Below are 18,044 nucleotides of genomic sequence, written 5' to 3' on the forward strand. Positions count from 1 at the left end.
GTTGTTATCTGAGCCTGTGTCATAAGTGATAATAAGCTATTTATAGTAAAGCACAGTGTTTCAGTTGGAAACCATAGACATAGAGATGTTAAAAGGAAATCATGCTACAGGCAGTTAATATTTTATACATTTAGAGGGTAAATGCTTTAAAAGTAAAATTAAATGACTTTAAAGAAGTCTTAAACGATAGAAGTGACATGTTTGACTAGTTTAGAACCAGTAACTTCTTTGTCTGATTTTAGCCTCAACCATGAAACAGGGCTGATGGCTCCGGCTACAGATGTAACAGTACACTGAATGGACGGTTGATTCAATTGCGATTTTGCTGATTTGAAGATGTTTAAAAGATTTAGGTGATTAAATACTGTTGTTATTAACTTGTCTCCCTGTGTTAACACTATTAGGCAGTCCAGAGTGCTCTGGTGACTCTTGAATGTGCGTTCCCTAAGCTCCAGAAAACAACCGAGTCTGTTGGGGAAAACTGATTTTGCGGTGGGAAAGAGCGGCTACCAGTGTGCACGAAGTGGCTACTCAAGGACGGGTAAGAACCTTTGGCCAGAGGTCAACCTAAGGCAGGGGGTCACGCCGACACTGGGCATCTCCTGAAGGGAGGTGTGTTTATGTGAGAAAGGTATTAGAGTTGAGCGGTGACTGTGAGGCCAGCAGCATCAGCAGAACATTGAGAGGGGAGATGAGCTGTGAGGAGTTACGGCAGTCTGCCCCAGAAAATGTGAGTTCCTCTATATACCACTTGCAAGAAACCGCATTCATTGTATGGCTTGGTTTTCATTATGACAAGTGTTTGCAACCATGCCAGGGGACAACACCCTGATGAAGATTATAGATAAAGAGCTGATGGGAATGGGCTTTCAAGAGCCAGCTGAGACCGTGAGGTGATTGTCATTATTTGTTGTGGAGACAGTAACAAAACTTAATTTATGTCAGGAACATGATGCTGGTTGCCTTATGGGCAAGGAAAATATTATAGAAGTTGATATTGAAATAATATGTCTTTAAGATATGTAAGATATGTTTTGTAGGTTTTAAATCCTGAAGGTCATTAGACGTGGTGGTGGCAAAAGGTGAAGACAGCTTTTGTAGATTCAAGAAAAGTCTGGATAAAGGTTAACGGTCAAAGGTTATTGTAATGAATTTATTATTATGTTTTGTCTAAATTACAGTCTTAGGAGGCTGTTGAAAAGATTATTTGTTTTATAGTGAGAGAGACTGCTTGAGTGAAGGAACGGATGGTATTCTGTCAGTCTTTCTGTTATCGGCATGCTAAAGCAAGTTGAAGCAAAATAATGATAATGAACCAAAACAACCCAGCTGACTTTTCTAAGAGAAAATGAATAATGAACAAACGGTCTTTGAAACTGGTAAAGAGACCATGTAAAATTAGATAAAAGCTACAGGAAAATGAGAAGTTTAAAATCTTATTTAAAATTTAAATATGCTTAGAGTTAAAATCAAAGATATGAATATGAGAATATGAGCGGTTCATAGTCAGGTATGTGTGTGTTGATTCATGTTTGGTATGTGTTAGTTTAGGGGAGCTATTCTGTTTTAAGTTGATTGGTCATCAACCTCTGTCAGGTAGTAATTACTTTAGTCATTTATGGTGTTGATTTGAATTACTTTCTAGATCAGGTTGAGTATTTATGTAAATGGGAATTGTGAAGTTGTAGATCGTCGTCCATCATGGGTTGATATAAACGAAAATGATTGAAAATGAATGAAGATTTGATGGAAAAAAAAACAAAAGTGACACATTGGCTAAGTCAATATCAAATTATCCAGAGAGCCCCTCACATTTATGATTATTGTGAACAAATGAGGAGAATGTTGTTTGACTGATACTGACCAAGTCTGTACACGACGACCTGACCTGATAGAAACAATTGATTACTTTGACATTGGAAAATGTTTGTAGATGACTGACTTAAGAGACCAAACAACAGGCCTGAAAAGCAGTGAGACTCAGGACCGTTGCCCTTCAAATTATTAGATAAGAAGATGAGATTGTGGCCTACGTAATGTTTTGTTTCAGAGGCAGAGAAAGATGTCTGGGGGGAAATTTGGCTGAAGGACAACGTTTGGGTTAGTGTTGAAAACTTTGTTTACCCAAACACCATTATGTTAAATTGATGCACAAGTTATATCATGCATCAAAAGGGGGATGGTAACAATTGCCATACCAAGGGGTTCAAATTTGCTGAATGCAATCAAACAGGTGGGACGATAAATGTTGGGAGGACACTGCGTTTAACTGGGTAAAAGCAATGTAAGAAGTCATTTTTCTCCCTAACAAAATTGCTGTCTGTAAGTGTGCTAATAAGGACTGTTTCAACAGGGAACTCCAGGGCAGATGCGGCAGCGAAGGCTGCGTCAGCACAGCAGACAAAAGAAACTGTGTACTTTACTATCTGACAATAACCTCGACGGTTGTTTTTCTTTACAGAGCATGCAGACTTTTGATGTAGGTCAAAGTGTGCCAGTAAAATAATGGCTATGGATGAATTTGGCTGACTATCCTGGCTTGAGTTATTATTGTGGCAGAAAGGCCACACCTTGCGCAGCGCATAACTTAAAACTTTCCTTTTGCAGGATGTCAGGATGGATTGTGTCGAACAGAACTGATTCTGTTCCAAATGTATAAATATTGTTTTATTAACATGAGCAAAGCGGGTTGAGAGTTTTTTCCTTTCAGGTTTTTCAGTGCCATTCAGTGAGCAAAATTATCTGGTGACAATATGTTTCAGGCTGTTGATTCAACAGGTCACACCAAAAGGGACGACCGGCCAGACAAGCGGTCAATAACAAAATAGCTAGGGTCTGCATTCACAGGTGACAGCGGGCAGGAAATGGTTAATTCCAGTAGAGGTGCGGTCGGGATAAGGAAAAATCTTGTAATGATCAGAAAATGGTTGGAGAGGGTGACATCTGGGTCCACGCCTCTGACCTTAGACTACACCAACCAACCTCAGCAACCCCACGCGCCGACGCGAAGGACAGTGAGGGGTCAAGGACGTGCTAGTAACGTACCCTCCCTTGCCAGCGATGGAAAATCCTCTCTACGGCACGCAAAGTGTCATATTGGTGAAGACGGAATGTCCATGGGGTAAACGAACACGACCTGCTGACAGTGAGGAGGACACGGAGGATGTGGACCAACTAATGGTTTAAGTTTAGCTGAATAATTTGTTTTGTGATGATGTTGATGATTTTATTTGATTAAATCAAACTAGTGCTTAGTATTGATATAGATCTAATGATTTGATTGGTGCAAATGTTTTCAGGAAAAGTGGAAATTCTATTCAATGATGTGGAAGTAGTGGAAGCTACAGTAACGTGGTCAATTTGGAGGGTGTTTTTCATTTTCCTATTTTCTTACTTTCTAAATTCTTTCTTTCTAAGGACGATGATAATGTATAAAGAGGGTTAAAAACAGTAGCCATCCGTGTTACGAGGTGGCATACAAGGACAGGGTTTGAATTGAGGGATATTTTTGTATCTACTTTTTCCTTTTTCTTTGTTTTCCTACTAAATATAACTACACTATTTCTTGTTTATATCAAGGTGACCGAGGGTCCAGACTATAGTTTTTGGGGGTGCAATAACAGTGCTTGTTCACCTAGCCCGGCCTTATATAAACCTTTATTTGCTTGCTATAAAATTAAGGGCCTATCCTTACAAAAACAGCCTAAGCTTATTTCATTTTTAATCCTTTCTTTTCCTACAAGTTTAAAGAAGAGTGATCAGTCATATGAAAATCAGAGATGAACAGTATAAGTATTATTATGGTTTGGTTTGTCTTGATTGATCCGTTATCAATGAATGATAAAAAGGGGGAATTGTAATGGAAAATTTAGATTTTCATTGATTTACAGTGTTGATTTTCATTATTTTCATTATTAAGACATTGAAATGATCTTTGCTTGACTGTACGTAGTCTGCCAACATATGACTAATGTGTGTGTGTGTGTGTGTTTTTAAACACTGGGAAACAGGTGAGACATCAGGAGGAGGCAGGTTGAAAAGGGGCTCTGACCCCTAGGGTCAGAGGCCGGCCAATTTAGAACTTGTGAGTTTGTAAGAATAAACTCAGCAGAATTAGATGACTAGCAGAGAAACCTTCCCTTGTTTAGATAAGGGCCTGTAAGCAAGAGACCTTGAAATCAGTATAAAGGCTCCTCTGCCCTCCCTCCCTGGTCGCACTTGTTTCACAGACTGTACTGGTGACTTCTGTGTGGCAACTGGGCCTTCTTGCAAGAATAAATACTTTTAAAAGACAATTTGAATCAGAAATGTCTCTTACGCAGGTGATGATTGTTTAATGAATATTTTTGCCACAACACCAGGAAATATGTACAACAGTATAAAGCAGTAAGTGGTGTATAGGTACTTTTATAAAGGTATAGGCATTAAGATATATATTATTTTTACTGGAAAATCATCCTTTACACCACATAACCATGGTGTAATTAGAAATTTTTATACTCAATATTGTAAAAATGAACCTTTTTTGATGCACTTAGACATATAAAATAAAATAAGATTATTCACAACAAATGAAATCATTATGCACTTGAGCTAAAACAAACTCAAAACAGTATTACATGATTAGATGAGCCACATTAAAAGCCGTAACAAGGCCAAAATATGTCATTACAGAATGCATCCAAGTTAAAGCGCTAAGATGCGGCATTGCTTGCCTACAGTTGAGTCGGGTTACACCATGTCAAAACTAAATAACTTCCTTTGTCATCAATGAAGTGGTTTACGTGGCAAGACTACAGGAATTGAAGCTGTATACTATAAATATTAAATCAACAGAAGAATGGAATAATGGGATGTTGACTACTATAATCAACAACTACAGTACGAGAAACACTACGAGAAAGAGTGGGAAAACAATAGTAAAATCTTGATGAACTAATGAAAAACAAAGACATATTGGCATGTAAAGAGCAACTGGGGGTCAAAAGTCATTAGATAACAGTCTGAGTAGTGTCTGAATGTTTCTCCTCCTTGAGAGTCTTTACTTTCTCAACATAGTGAGCCATCAACTCCCAAACAATACAGAGTGAGAGACAGTGGAACGCAACAACGAGCCAACTGCTGATAATCACTACCAGCCCTCTGCCATTTCATTGCACAAGCGTTGATAACACCAATAGCGTTTATATGCTACGTTACACTCTAAACCACACATCTGAGGTTAAACATGCACATTTTCTCCTTCACAACAAACAGCGGGAACGGCGAGACTTTGTTAACACCTTGAGGTCTTGCTTGAAGCAGACCACCCTGCGTTAACCCTCCTGCCCTTGCCTTTATCAGATGACACAAGTTTGAGCAGGATTTTTCCAAATATAAGATTAGAATCAAGCTAAAAGCATTCAAAGATGATCCGGAGTGATCTTAAATTAAGCTGGCCTTAGAGTCAGATTAAATTAAATACTCCTCTTACTCAAGAACAGATTCAGAAAGCACGCTATGAAACACGCAAAGACCAAAACGCAAGACTTACAGCAGGTCCCCAACTTGGGTGTTGACCTTTACAGCTGTAAACAATTAAAAACAGTGTAAGAGACAAACACACAGCAAATGACATCAGTGAAGATAAAGCTGAACTCTCTGTCTCTAAAAAGCGGCATCCTCACGTGCGCAGACGCTATACTGTCCCCACTTGCGTGAAAGCACGAAAGGAATGAGGAGATGAAGCCTCAGTGTGTCCAGGAAACCAAAACAACATATAACACACTTCCACAGCGCAGGTCGCCCTAGGAACACATCTGCTTTTTCTTAAGAAAGGCCTGGCTATGCAGGACCTTGTGGGGGGATGATGCCTCTTTCCTTTTCACTCCCCCTACCGCAAATCAATTTGACAGGGGATGGCTTAAGAAAAAACAATAAACAATTCTTTTCTCCAGTTCTTCACCGAGGGATTAATGAGTTGCTTTTTAATATTTAACATGGTTCGATTTGACATGCAAACATTTTAGATAAATAATCAAAGGTTTAGTTCACCCAAAAATGAAAACCCTGTCATCAATTAGTCACCCTCATGCATCCCAAACCCTTGATATTTTCTTTAATCTCATACACGAGCACAACAGATATGGTCAATGGAAGATCAAACGTGCTTGGCTGATGTGCGAGAACCAATAGGGTTTGTTCTCGCATGACACACAAGCACATTTGAGCTTCCACAAGAACCAATAAGGTTCGTTTTTTTCAAGTCAAGTGTGGTTGGGTTTCCATTTCCATGCTTATTGTGCTCGATGTATGTGGGCTGATCAATGTTTATATGTAAATAAAAGCCTAAATTAAATCTGTTTATTATATAAAGTGATAGTGTCTCTTCAGAAGACTTAGATTAAACCGCTCGATTCATATGGATTACTTTTAATATGTCTTTGTGAACTTTTTGAAGCATCAAAGGTTTGGTGAAATGGACTTTTAAAGGAGAGCATGAATCTCTCAGGTTTCATTAAAAAAATCTTCTTTTGTATTTCAGAGATTAAAAAAAGAGGTTGAGTATGTGATGAGTTGGTGCTCTATCCCTTTAACACTGATTTATGGAAGCGGTTTGGTGTTAACCAAGATGTTTGAAATTCTGGAGACATCTGTAAACACCATGAAGTTAGTTATCATGAAGTCACTGTAGCTCAACTGGTATAACAGTGCTAGCGATGCTAATCCTTGTCTTGAATGCACTATACAGCACCAAATACACAATGCAAATGACTAACCAGCATAAAAAGACAACAAGTAAAAGTTGTTGACTAGTTTTCATTACTGATTTCATATTTTATTACTGACATAATGCCTTCCTTGCTCAAACTGACAGGAAATGTTTTACTAAACAAAGTCATCAAATGTTCAACGGCAGCACCGCACTGTATGTGTGCTTCCCCTCCTGTTTGCAAACAGATCTCTGAGCAATGGCGTAACGTACTGGCTTCCAATGCCACACATGTGGGATCAATACGTTTCCTCCGCACAGAAAGAGCAGGCGCTGTTTTTGCACACAAAGTGTACATTATTAAGTATTTTTCACTCTTTTTCTCTCCTTTCTTCTGAGTATGCATGCCAATGAGTCACTGTTTATCACGCTGACTTCTGTCACGAACAGTGAAAGGGCTAGTCCTTCGTTCTGTGAGGGGATAAAATGATAAACATTTACACAAATATGCGAGGGAACAAGACAGGGTTGAAAACAGGGGCTGTGCTTCATTCTAAAAAAAATACTGAATGATAGAAAACAGACTCAGTGTTCCCATTCTACTCAAGACAGTATTTTGCTACTCATTTCCAGGATGTTTTATGCGATCAACACCTGTAATGTTTATGCAAAAACACACTGGAGGTTGAGCTTCATTGTGGTTTCTGGCATGCAAAAACATGACACCACAGCACAGTCATGCCAAAAACCACAATGTAGAACAATCTACAGTGTTATTGCTTTTGTACAACAGCATTGTCATTGACAAAAAGATAAAAAATGATAGTTTAGTAGTGTGTAATTGGAACTCGGAACTTGGATTCCCAAAATCTAGGGAGCTCTCTTAGCCCATTTTAGGGTGTGTTCACACTTGGCATGTTTGGTTAAAACAAACCCTGGTGCGATTACTCTGTTAGTGCGGTTCATCTGAATAAGTGTGAACGTTGCCATCTGAACCCTGGTGTGCACCAAACAAGCGGACCAAGATCGCTGAAAAGATGGACCACGGACCAATCAGGTTGTGAACATATCCCTATCCTTTTAGGTTCGGTGTTAGAAATGGCAATCTGAACACTAAACGGACTAGGACTAAATGGATTTTTTTGGGGAGCCCGGACCAAACGAACCAAGCGACCCGAACTATAAGTGTGAACACGCACCCTTATTAAAAAGCAATTTATGCCATTTAATGGAAATCAGATTAAAACAGCAGTTAGATATACAAATAATGCTTAAATGATCAGTTCATATACATTCAGTTATGAATATATATAAGTTTCATGAAATTCTGTACTGAATGTACATTAAATAATGATTAAGTATTGCATAATATAAAAAATGCTAAATATGCTAAGCTGCATTACAGAAAACTTTTGAGCTGATGCGGCAAAAAAAAGAGAAATGAATATAGTTTCACAGTTGATTCATTATCTTTCCACGTTTACAGCTCTCGCTGTGTGTCTCCGCTCCGCTCTATTCTCATTAGAATGATTCCTCTATCCTTCACTGTGACGGCAAGGGAAGAGGCGAAAGGCATCGGAGATATAGAAATTGGGTTTAGGACTAGAGATGAAAAAATATTTCTGTCTCTCTCTTTATCTCTGGTGGCTAAAACCCAAGGTTGCTCTGTGTATCAAATTGCTTTTGATGAAACAGTGTGATCCACAGGCAATATTGGTTTGAGCTTAAGCAAGCAATACATACCCTCTCACTCCTGCAGAACAATTGTAAGCCTTTTAAATGTACATGCGGTTACAATCAATTAACTCTTTTTTTTTTTATCCATATTGTATAATGCATAAACTGCAAGTTATATTACAAGTTATCGTTACTGTTTAGCTAATGCTTTGATCCAAAACAGCTTACAGTATATTAAAACCAGAGATGCACTTTTGGTAAAAACTGCAAGTCATGGTATTTACTGAGTGAATTGCCCATGAATTGCATACTACCACCATTGACAATTAGGTACCACCAGCCTAAAATTAATTGAAAAATTATTTTTAATTTGAACATCTGTTACAAATAACATATAGGCTTTTTATCATTAGGCAACAAAATAATACATGTGCTTTGTAGCTCACTTGTCGGTGCTGATTAGTTAATCAAATCTGTACATTGCACGGTAAGTTCATTAGGATTCTCTACTGGGATTTTCCTGATAAAATTCCTACAACAACATATGAAGAGGAAGTTCTCTGTCAGCCTTAACAATGGGTGGCCACACCACACCGCCGATATGAAAATCAATTTGATGAGCTACTGTACGTCATTGGGTGTGCAGTTACATCCAAAATACACACATTAGTGCAGCCGCATATCCGCTGATGAGACGCTACTCAGGGCCAAAGCACATTTGGTATACAATATAAAGTCAATATCTTGAATGTCTTGGATGAAGATACTTCATCTCTTATAAGTTAACCTATTATAATATTATTGTAAATAAACTTTTTGATTCAAAAACTTTATTGATGTGTGTTAACAAAATAGCTCAGTGGGATAAAAAAAAAAATATTTTACTCTATTTGTATGTGCTACTGTTTTTTTTAGATTATTAGCTCATATAATCTTAAAGTGCAGTCACAAATTAGGACCAGTGTCAATAGTGTAGTGATGAATGATGCACGGTTCATACAGAAGTCACTTTAAAATCAAGCCACTTTCTGTCGGTACACTGATAAACCATGTAAGCAGCTTGAACCCGTAGCAAAAAAAAAAAATCTCCCTTACGTAAAATTCCCTATTGCGTGGATTCCTTGGTATCCTTGGGATCGTGGTATCCTTGTTTCAGTGTAATTATATACATTTAAAGGGATCGTTCACCAAAAATGTAAATTCTGTAACATATAAACATTGATCATGCTTGAGCTTCCGTTTACCACAACTGATGTGTGAGTTGATTAATGTTTATGTGCATAAAAGCCTAAATTCAATCTGTTTATTATATAAAGCGATCTCGTCTCTTCAGAAAATTTTGACTAAACCACATTTCATATGAATTAGTTTTTCAATCTCTTTATGAACTTTTTGAAGCGTCAAAGTTACAGTTGTGAAGATCTTCATTTGTGTTCCGAAGACTTACGGGTTTGGAACGACATGAGGGAGAGTAAATAATAAAAGATTTTTCATTTCTGGGTGAACTATCCCTTTCAGTAACGAGTTGTATTAATTAACTACATTTACTTACTTAGTACTTAGTTACATGTAATTATGCATAATTTTAAGTTATTACTAGAGTAACTACATGTAACAAGGACACTTTAAAATAAAGTGTTATCCAACTTGTCAAGTCTCTTATGTGGTGTGCAGCATTGCTACCTAGAGGGCTCCAAATGGATCACTTGAGAGGCTCCAGGATGTTTAGGAGCTGCCTATTTAGGTGCTTGACTGACTAGATATTGGAACATAGCTAAAATGTGCCCAACCTTCAAAAGGAAAACTACAGTTTTATATTTATATTCAAAATGTCACTCTTATACCATTATACATAATCAGTGAGACTGACTACACATGGATGAGACAATAAACTGAATCCCTGTTCTAGTTCTAACATAACTCCTTGCGCTACTTGAAAAAAAGTACAAATGGATTTGGAACCATGGTTTTCACATTCACAGACAGCCTCAAGCTGATGTGGCGTGATGCAACGTGACAACAGTTGAGCCCTGTGTAGACCAGTGTTAGTCTAACATTGACATTCTAGTCTAACCTCTCAAACGTTCAAAAGAACAAATAAATGAGAGAATACTGTAAACTTAAATATTTAACATGTTAAAACCCTTGACATAAAACATTTGGGTTTACACACTTCAAAAATAGGGCTTTGGGAAATATAAAGGAGTGTGAACACTTACTCTGCTAGGGCCCTTCGTATGATTGAGTGCCGCTGTCGGTACACATCCAGTTTTGACAAACAGCTGCAGGAAGTGTGGTTGGCGAAGCTTATGGTGACTGGCTTGGTCCCTTGCTTGATAGGAACTGTGATTTCAAACAACTGCAGAGTGAAAATAGTAGAAAGGTCACATTTTCAATAAAATACTACAGACTAACACAGACTAACTGACGTAAGATGCGAGACCGCATGAAAGGTTACTTATACTTTTAGGAGTTTGCTAGATGTCAAAATGAATTGTGGGCAGTCAATTATATCTAAATCAAGATTAATGAATGGATTTATGTCTAAAGGAGTTGTGCAACTGTGATTGCACAGTCTTTCTGTGAAATCAGTGTACAGACACAACCACAACTACAGTCTGATCAAACAAACTGGTAAGGGGAAATGGGTAATGGGGAACTCGTGCAAGATAATTTGCAAGGCAGGCAAATAATGTTAGACCAATAAATCAAAACTTCCTCCAGCTATGGGGAAACATTCCAAGGAATTTATGTTGAATGTGCAATCATAAGTGCTAGTAACGGTAATGTGCTGCCAAAATGGCCAAGTACATTTAGTTTTTGTTTTATGTTTTATGTCATATAGATCATAAATGACATTGAGTCTCATTGTTGATTTTTTTTATGAGAATGAGTGAGAACATTAGGAAAGTAGGTGTGCTTTCAAAAAATCTAATTTGCCTAAAAGCATCATTGGATCTGACTAATCTACATGATTCAATTAATTCCTTAATAGGACAGTTCACCCAGAAATGAAAATTCTGTCCTTATTTACTCACCCTTATGTTGCTCCAAATGCATATTACTTTATTTCCTCTGTGGAACATAAAAGGAGAATATCTGAATATCTGAGCACATATGGTGCTTTGAAGCACCATATGACTTGTGTGCTAGTACAATAGCATCAATGAACTTAAAAACCAATCGAAATTCATTGATAAACTGTCCTTCATTGAGCTGTGAGTGGTAAATCACCACCTTTAGGATACTTTTATGGTGATTGCTTTGTCTTTTTTAAGTTTGAAAACTTAAAGTAAAAATAATTGTAATTGCATGGAAAAGAACATGGAAAGAAAGTCATACAGGCCTGGAACGACATGAGGCTTAGATGCCATAAATTTCATTTTTGGTCTGTATTGTCTTGTCTACTCATCAAACTCTTATTTCTACTCTTCCACTAAGTTCAGTGTCTTTGACATGAATAGTGGGTGCTATAGAAACCTTCAGCAACCAAGGCAGCACATTCTTTCAGCAAGATAAACAAACAAACAAACAAGCTTCCAAACATTCTGGAATGTTAAACCTCCAATTTCAGCTCCTGTTGGATCAGGAGCTCTCATGGTACAAATAAATTAATTATGTCCGATGAGGAAGAGAATTATGGGATATTCCAGTCTCCTCTGGTTGGCTCACTTCAGATATTCTTTTCTGCCTCTCCTTGGACTCATCTTCTTCTATGCCTCTTAGGTACACAGAAGCATCATATAGCCACTTTCTAATTGCATAGCTACAGTACATCTAAAGATAACTTCTTTAGCATTCAAAATCTATGAAAATGTATTGTATCGGACTGGCATCAATCCAGAATGCACAGGTAATACAAAGGCAAAATGTAATTAGAAAACTATTTTTAACACCTTAGGGCCCTATTTTAACGATCTAACCGCATGGTCTAAAGTGCAGGGTGCAAGTTCACTTAGGGTGTATCCGAATCCACTTTTGCTAGTTTAACGATGGGAAAAATGGTCTAAAGGGGTTGTCCCTATTCTCTTAATGAGTAATGGGTGTGTTTTGGGATTTACGTACGTTAAACCAATCAGAGTCTCATCTCCCATTCCCTTTAAATGCCAGTTGCGCTCGTGCCATGGCAGATTCGCTCTTTACATGGCGGAATTTGATAGTGGAAAGACCGAACGCGTCTCCAGAGCGCAAACGGAAAGTGCGCAAGCAGACCATCTACGGGACAAGCCAGATTCCACCATGTCGCCATTGACTTTAGACCAGGTTTCAGTTGGTCAATGGCGCAGTCTATTTCTGTTGCCTCAAAATAGCAACACACCAACAATGCGAAAGAACACACCTCGTTTTCAGACCAGCATGCCCATGGGCACACAAATGGGTGCAAATGCATTTGCTATTTAAACAACGTGGCGCAGGACGTGAAAATGATAACTGCGTCGGACTGAAACTAGCAAAAAAATACTTGCATCGTGCCGGGTGTAAGATAGGGGCCCCCTAATGTTAAATCAAATACAATGGAAACACTAACAAGCCAGCTCTACTCAGCATACAGAAGATTGATCTGGTTAAATGGAATAGGGCCGAAAGCTTGTGAAATACTCTCTTTCTTTGATGTTTGCAGAACTCCATTATTTAGTAGTTAACTGCTTTTACCAGGACAAGTGATCCCAAAAGCTTCACTTGATCACTTTGTAAATCTGTCATCCCACCAGTCTTGATGATAAAATGACTTTACTGCAGGATTAACAGTCTACTAGGCATGAGTATTACATATGTGCAGGTGAGACAAGGGTTTGATAAAACCAGAAATCCATTTAATATGTTTTTTTTTAGATGACAAGCTAACAGATTCCCTTGTTACAGTTACAGTACATCACAGATATAAACTTGATATTTCACTCTTGACGTCATGTTGTCATTACATTATATTGTTCCCAATGTCAATATTGTATCAATAATAATACCATTAATTCAAAACACAACCATGCTCATCTGATGAATATTTTACTCTTGACCCAGTCATTTTGTCAATGAAACCTGGAGCTTGTGATTTCATAATCCGAATCTTACTAAAATATATTGAAACATCTTCAGATTGCATCTGTTGTTCAGGCTTTGTGCCCAGAATGGGAGTGGTACGTCTCTGCTGCAGTAGCGTGGACATGGAGACCTTGACCTGCTCAGATGCTCAACTGGTGGGAGGGCGTCATGGTTTAAATCACAAGAGGAGAACCCATTGCCTGCTAAGGTCAGCCCACCCAAAATAAGTGGGCAATTAAAGGAGGCCTTCTTGCAAATAATTCACAGCCATGACCTCCCAACCAAACCCCTGCCTTGTCCACAACTCTCTAAATCAAAGCTGAACAGATAAGTTCTCTCTGCACAGGGAAGTAGGCTTTAAAACAAAAGCAGACACTTTTATTCAAAGCAGTAATTTTATTCAGTAAGATTATTCAAGTTTACAATTAAATTATATATTGTGTATATTATATATATTTGTGAGAAATGGATTTATATATAAGGTGTTAGTTAAGGGTATGCAACGAAACAGTTGCCTACATATGTATCTGTATTTGATACAATGAAAAAATATTCTGCATCTGTATTCAGACAGAACTAGATGTGGGCGGAGCTTAAACTGAAAGTGTGTCAAATTTAAAAGACAATCCTATTTTTAGAAATAACTTCATTTATAGTATATTTATAGTTAACATAAAATAACTGTATAAATCTCTTAATCCTTGTGTTTTGGGATAGTCAGTCATATAAATATTTATCAAATCAATAGATTTTATTTATTTTTTTCATTTTGAAGTCATTATTCCTGCATTCCCCAATGTTAGTATTAAAGGGGTACTTCCGCGCTGACAAAATTGACTTTCAGTGAAACTTGGCTGCCTATGCAGATGAAAAGCAAAAATAAACTGTTTGAAATCAGTGCTACCTGACTAGAGAAAACAGAGGAAAATGTACTTGTAAGGTAAGAAAGCTGCTGCCATAATGTTACATTTCACCATAATGCTGTTTAAAGAGTATAAAAGTACAATATTTTTTTTTTGTTATAAACCTACCCTTAGAATAACTGTTCTGTTAATAACCCTCTGTCGATCTGACTGTCAATCGGCACGGATAAAAAAATGCGGAAGTATAATCTGTAGTTTTCACAAAAGTCCTGATGCTATCAAAAGTCCACCGAATGACACAATAAGCTTGACAAAAAACCTTGAATTTCAAATTGGTTGCACTACAAAGCCCATGAGTCAAGGCACTATAAAAGGAAATCAAACTGGTTGGGCTTCCTCTTTGTGGTACCATGTGCTAAGGAGAAGCTGTGTGGCATTTTTCAAGGCTGTGTAATAGCAGATGAAAAGACAGTTGATTAATGAGCAGCATAGAAATGAAATGTGAAGGTAAGGGTTGTGATTTATTATGGCTAAAGTGAGTTGTTTAGTTTTAACATTTGTATTTGATTTTTGTTGTAGTGTCCTTCTGGGAAATGGGTTGAATGGTTCCTCAGAGAATTAAGCAGATACATGTACGAATACAGGTACTGATCTCAATGGAATTGATTTGGGAAATTTGGTTTTAAGCATTTTATATTGTAATTTCTTTTTTTTTATGTTGAATGTTTTTTTTTTTTTATAGGGCAATCATGAATTGTATTTTCTTTGTTCTTTACACATGATGCATGATTGCCGTTTACTTTTTATTGAAAACATTGGTGGTTTAAAGGGGTGTCTGAAGAGATGAAGTGCATGGTGAAGTGGCAAAGTGATTTAATGTGTGAGATTGTTTTGTTTCTTTTGTGGTTCCCATTTCCTTATAGATGGGTTACTCTGTTAAGGTGGGGGGAATAATTTATGGTGGTTTGATTTGATTACTTTTGCTTTGGAGTTTGGAGTGAAATTGTTGAATGTGCACTTATTGGCATGCAATAACCATTGGAAAGGATTGGGAACCCTGTTAAACTGTAAAAAAAAAAAAAAAAAAAAAAAGAATATATATATATATATATATATATATATATATATATATATATATATATATATATATATATATATATATATATATATATATATATATATATATATATATATATATATATATATATATATATATATATATATATATATATATATATATATATATATCTTTTTATCTGTTTTGTTTCTTTTCAATTTCTTAATACCCAATGTGCTACTGTTGAATGTTGTATAATAAACTTTGTTATATTTGCAAGAAACACACTGTGGTTGTTGCCCTTTTCTTAGTTCTTCTCTCTTGCGAGATGTTGGGGTTACACTAACATCAGCAAAGGTACACTTTAAGGTCAGTACTGCTCATCATTGGTTCCAAACAGATTTGTGGACACAAACACATGCTGAAAGAGTCACTCACCGTCTTGCTGATGTATGAAGTGCTGATGTTCACGCACTGATGCTCCTCACTGTTACAGCAGCCCCCACATCTGTAGACAGACACGCAGGGTGGTTTATAGAAGGTGTTTGTAGCTGCCCCAAACTCTTTCCCCACATCTAAACAAACTTGGCGTGGCATGCACAGGGTCTTTCTCCACTCTGTCTCAATACCTGGAGGAAGCGCAGCGAGACAGGAAGAAGAGGCACATTAAAAAAAAGGCCAGCAGTGAAATACATGGATTTGTATGCACTGCAATTATTGCAGATCAGGGTCTGACACATTCTTGGCATCCTAAAGAAACTTTTTGTCAGGACTGTCAAAAAGCATAAATTCTAGACAATAATGACAAAAAAAACACTGCCAGCACAATCTGTGCCGGTCTTAAATTAAGTCACTCACTTTTAATAATTTCAAGATTGATGAAAGCAGCCGCAAAGGTGGCCTCCTCCGACCTTGTTTCTGTGGAGCTGTATTCTCTGTGAGGTAAGCGCGATCCCGCCTTGGAACGACACTTCAGCATGCTCCAGTAACTGGGGTAAACTATCCTCATAAGTTCATCCACGCTACCCGCTGAACGTAACTGCTCCACCTGGTCTGGCTCTGAATGCTCCTGATAAGACACAGAGAAACAGAATAAAACAGCAGCCTGTCAGCTTCTCCTACAAAGAATTCTTCACATTTCTTCTGTCACAATTAACTTTTTCTTAGGGAAGGACACAATTTTTGAGACTTGTTGGAAATACCAAATACCAGAAAAATTACTCTTTCTTAAAAGGATAGTCCACCCAAAATGACAATTCTGTCATCATTTACTCTTTCCAAAACTGTGTGACAATCTTTCTTCAGCAGAACATAAAAGAAGATATTTTGAAGAATGTTGGTGACCAAACAGTTTTGGTTCTGACTGACTTCCATTATATGAACAAAAATTACAATGTAAGTCAATGGAAACTGTTTGGTAACTAGACATTTTGGTTCCCATTGACTTCCAATGTAATTTTGGTTCAAAAACTGCCCAAAAACCACAGATTTTTGTCCACGAAACTGTTTGTTTACCAACATTCTTCAAAACATATTTTACATTCTGCAGAAGAAAGAAAGTTACACAGGTTTAGAACAATATAAGGATGAGTAAATGATGGCAGAATTTTCATTTTTGAGTGGACTATCCCATTAAGAGGGATTCTATACCAGAGTAACACTTAACAGGATAGTTCACACAAAATGTTTAATTCTGTCATCATTTATGTTGTCAACCAAAAGTTTTGGTTACCCATTGACTGTCACTGTATGAAAAAAAAGAAAGAAATTGTTTCTTTCATGTTCCAAATAAGAAATTCATACAGTTTTGGAAAGACATGAGTAAATGATGACAGAATTTTCATTTTTGGGCTAACTATTCCTTGGACAGCAACATAGTTACGCCAACACCAGAGCTATACATACTGAAGAGGATTTGATCAACGTGCTGGAAAGAACTACTGCAACAGTTAAGCATGCCATATTGTATAAATCCCAAAGCGACTAAGAGAAATATCAATTGTTTTAATGTTATTTTTATTGAATGTTTCAATCTCTAATTGATTTAGAAAAGATGGTTTGTGACTCTACTCACTGAATCAATATTTGAAGATCTAATCAGGGATAATAAACACAAGTGATTAACTTTTCAATTGTTTTATCATGTTCTTATCACTAGACAGTTATAATGGCCAACTGTACGCCGGTAACATTTTGTTGTATTTAATCATGCTGACACTACAAATCACTATTTACTCATCAGATGGGTTTTTAAAATGAATGTACCACAGTAAACCAACAGATATAAGTAAAGCTTTCCCATGTCAAAATGTGTGAATGTGAAGAGTGAAACTGAGACATGCAAATCATGCTTTAATGGATGGAATGGTCAGAACTCAATGGTCTCGACTCAGCCAATTGAAAGTATTGCTTACTCAGTAAGCTGATGGATGGGATCCAGGGTTGCCTGTGAAGACGGAGCCATGTCTGTCAGCAGCAAGAGACACCCTAGCACACGCAATCAAACCCCCAAAGTCTTGACCTCCCCGCAATCCGCAGCGGAATGAAAGTTTGCAAGAAGTGTGAAAACACCAACGGCGTCTGAAACAGCCTGAAGTCCCTGATGGAAAATGATACTGCTGTCTGGGACATTCCAGGAAACATGCCCAGTTTACCCACATAGCTGATCATGGCTGTCGATAAAAAAACACCCTCCCCCTCTTGTAGAGGTGTTAAA

At 37.4% G+C, this 18,044-nt stretch overlaps 1 protein-coding gene across 3 annotated transcripts in view; it reads right to left on the bottom strand.

The window, feature by feature from the left end:
- vegfc (vascular endothelial growth factor c) overlaps positions 1–18,044 on the bottom strand; it is a 74,624-nt gene that overhangs the window by 22,491 nt on the left and 34,089 nt on the right. For 2 of the 3 annotated variants that reach the window (XM_081361914.1, XM_081361913.1), the window contains exons 2-4: positions 16,187–16,397; positions 15,767–15,957; positions 10,588–10,727 (exon numbers count right to left, since the gene is read on the bottom strand). In XM_081361914.1, the coding sequence (XP_081218040.1) occupies positions 10,588–10,727; positions 15,767–15,957; positions 16,187–16,337 (482 nt within the window). In that variant the 5' untranslated portion in view covers positions 16,338–16,397. The remainder of the gene's footprint in view (positions 1–10,587; positions 10,728–15,766; positions 15,958–16,186; positions 16,398–18,044) is intronic. The other variant, XM_081361915.1, reaches the window with a different exon arrangement.

The sequence above is a fragment of the Scardinius erythrophthalmus genome, assembly GCF_964197995.2.
Source record: "Scardinius erythrophthalmus genome assembly, chromosome: 3".
In the NCBI taxonomy this organism is placed as follows: domain Eukaryota; kingdom Metazoa; phylum Chordata; class Actinopteri; order Cypriniformes; family Leuciscidae; genus Scardinius; species Scardinius erythrophthalmus.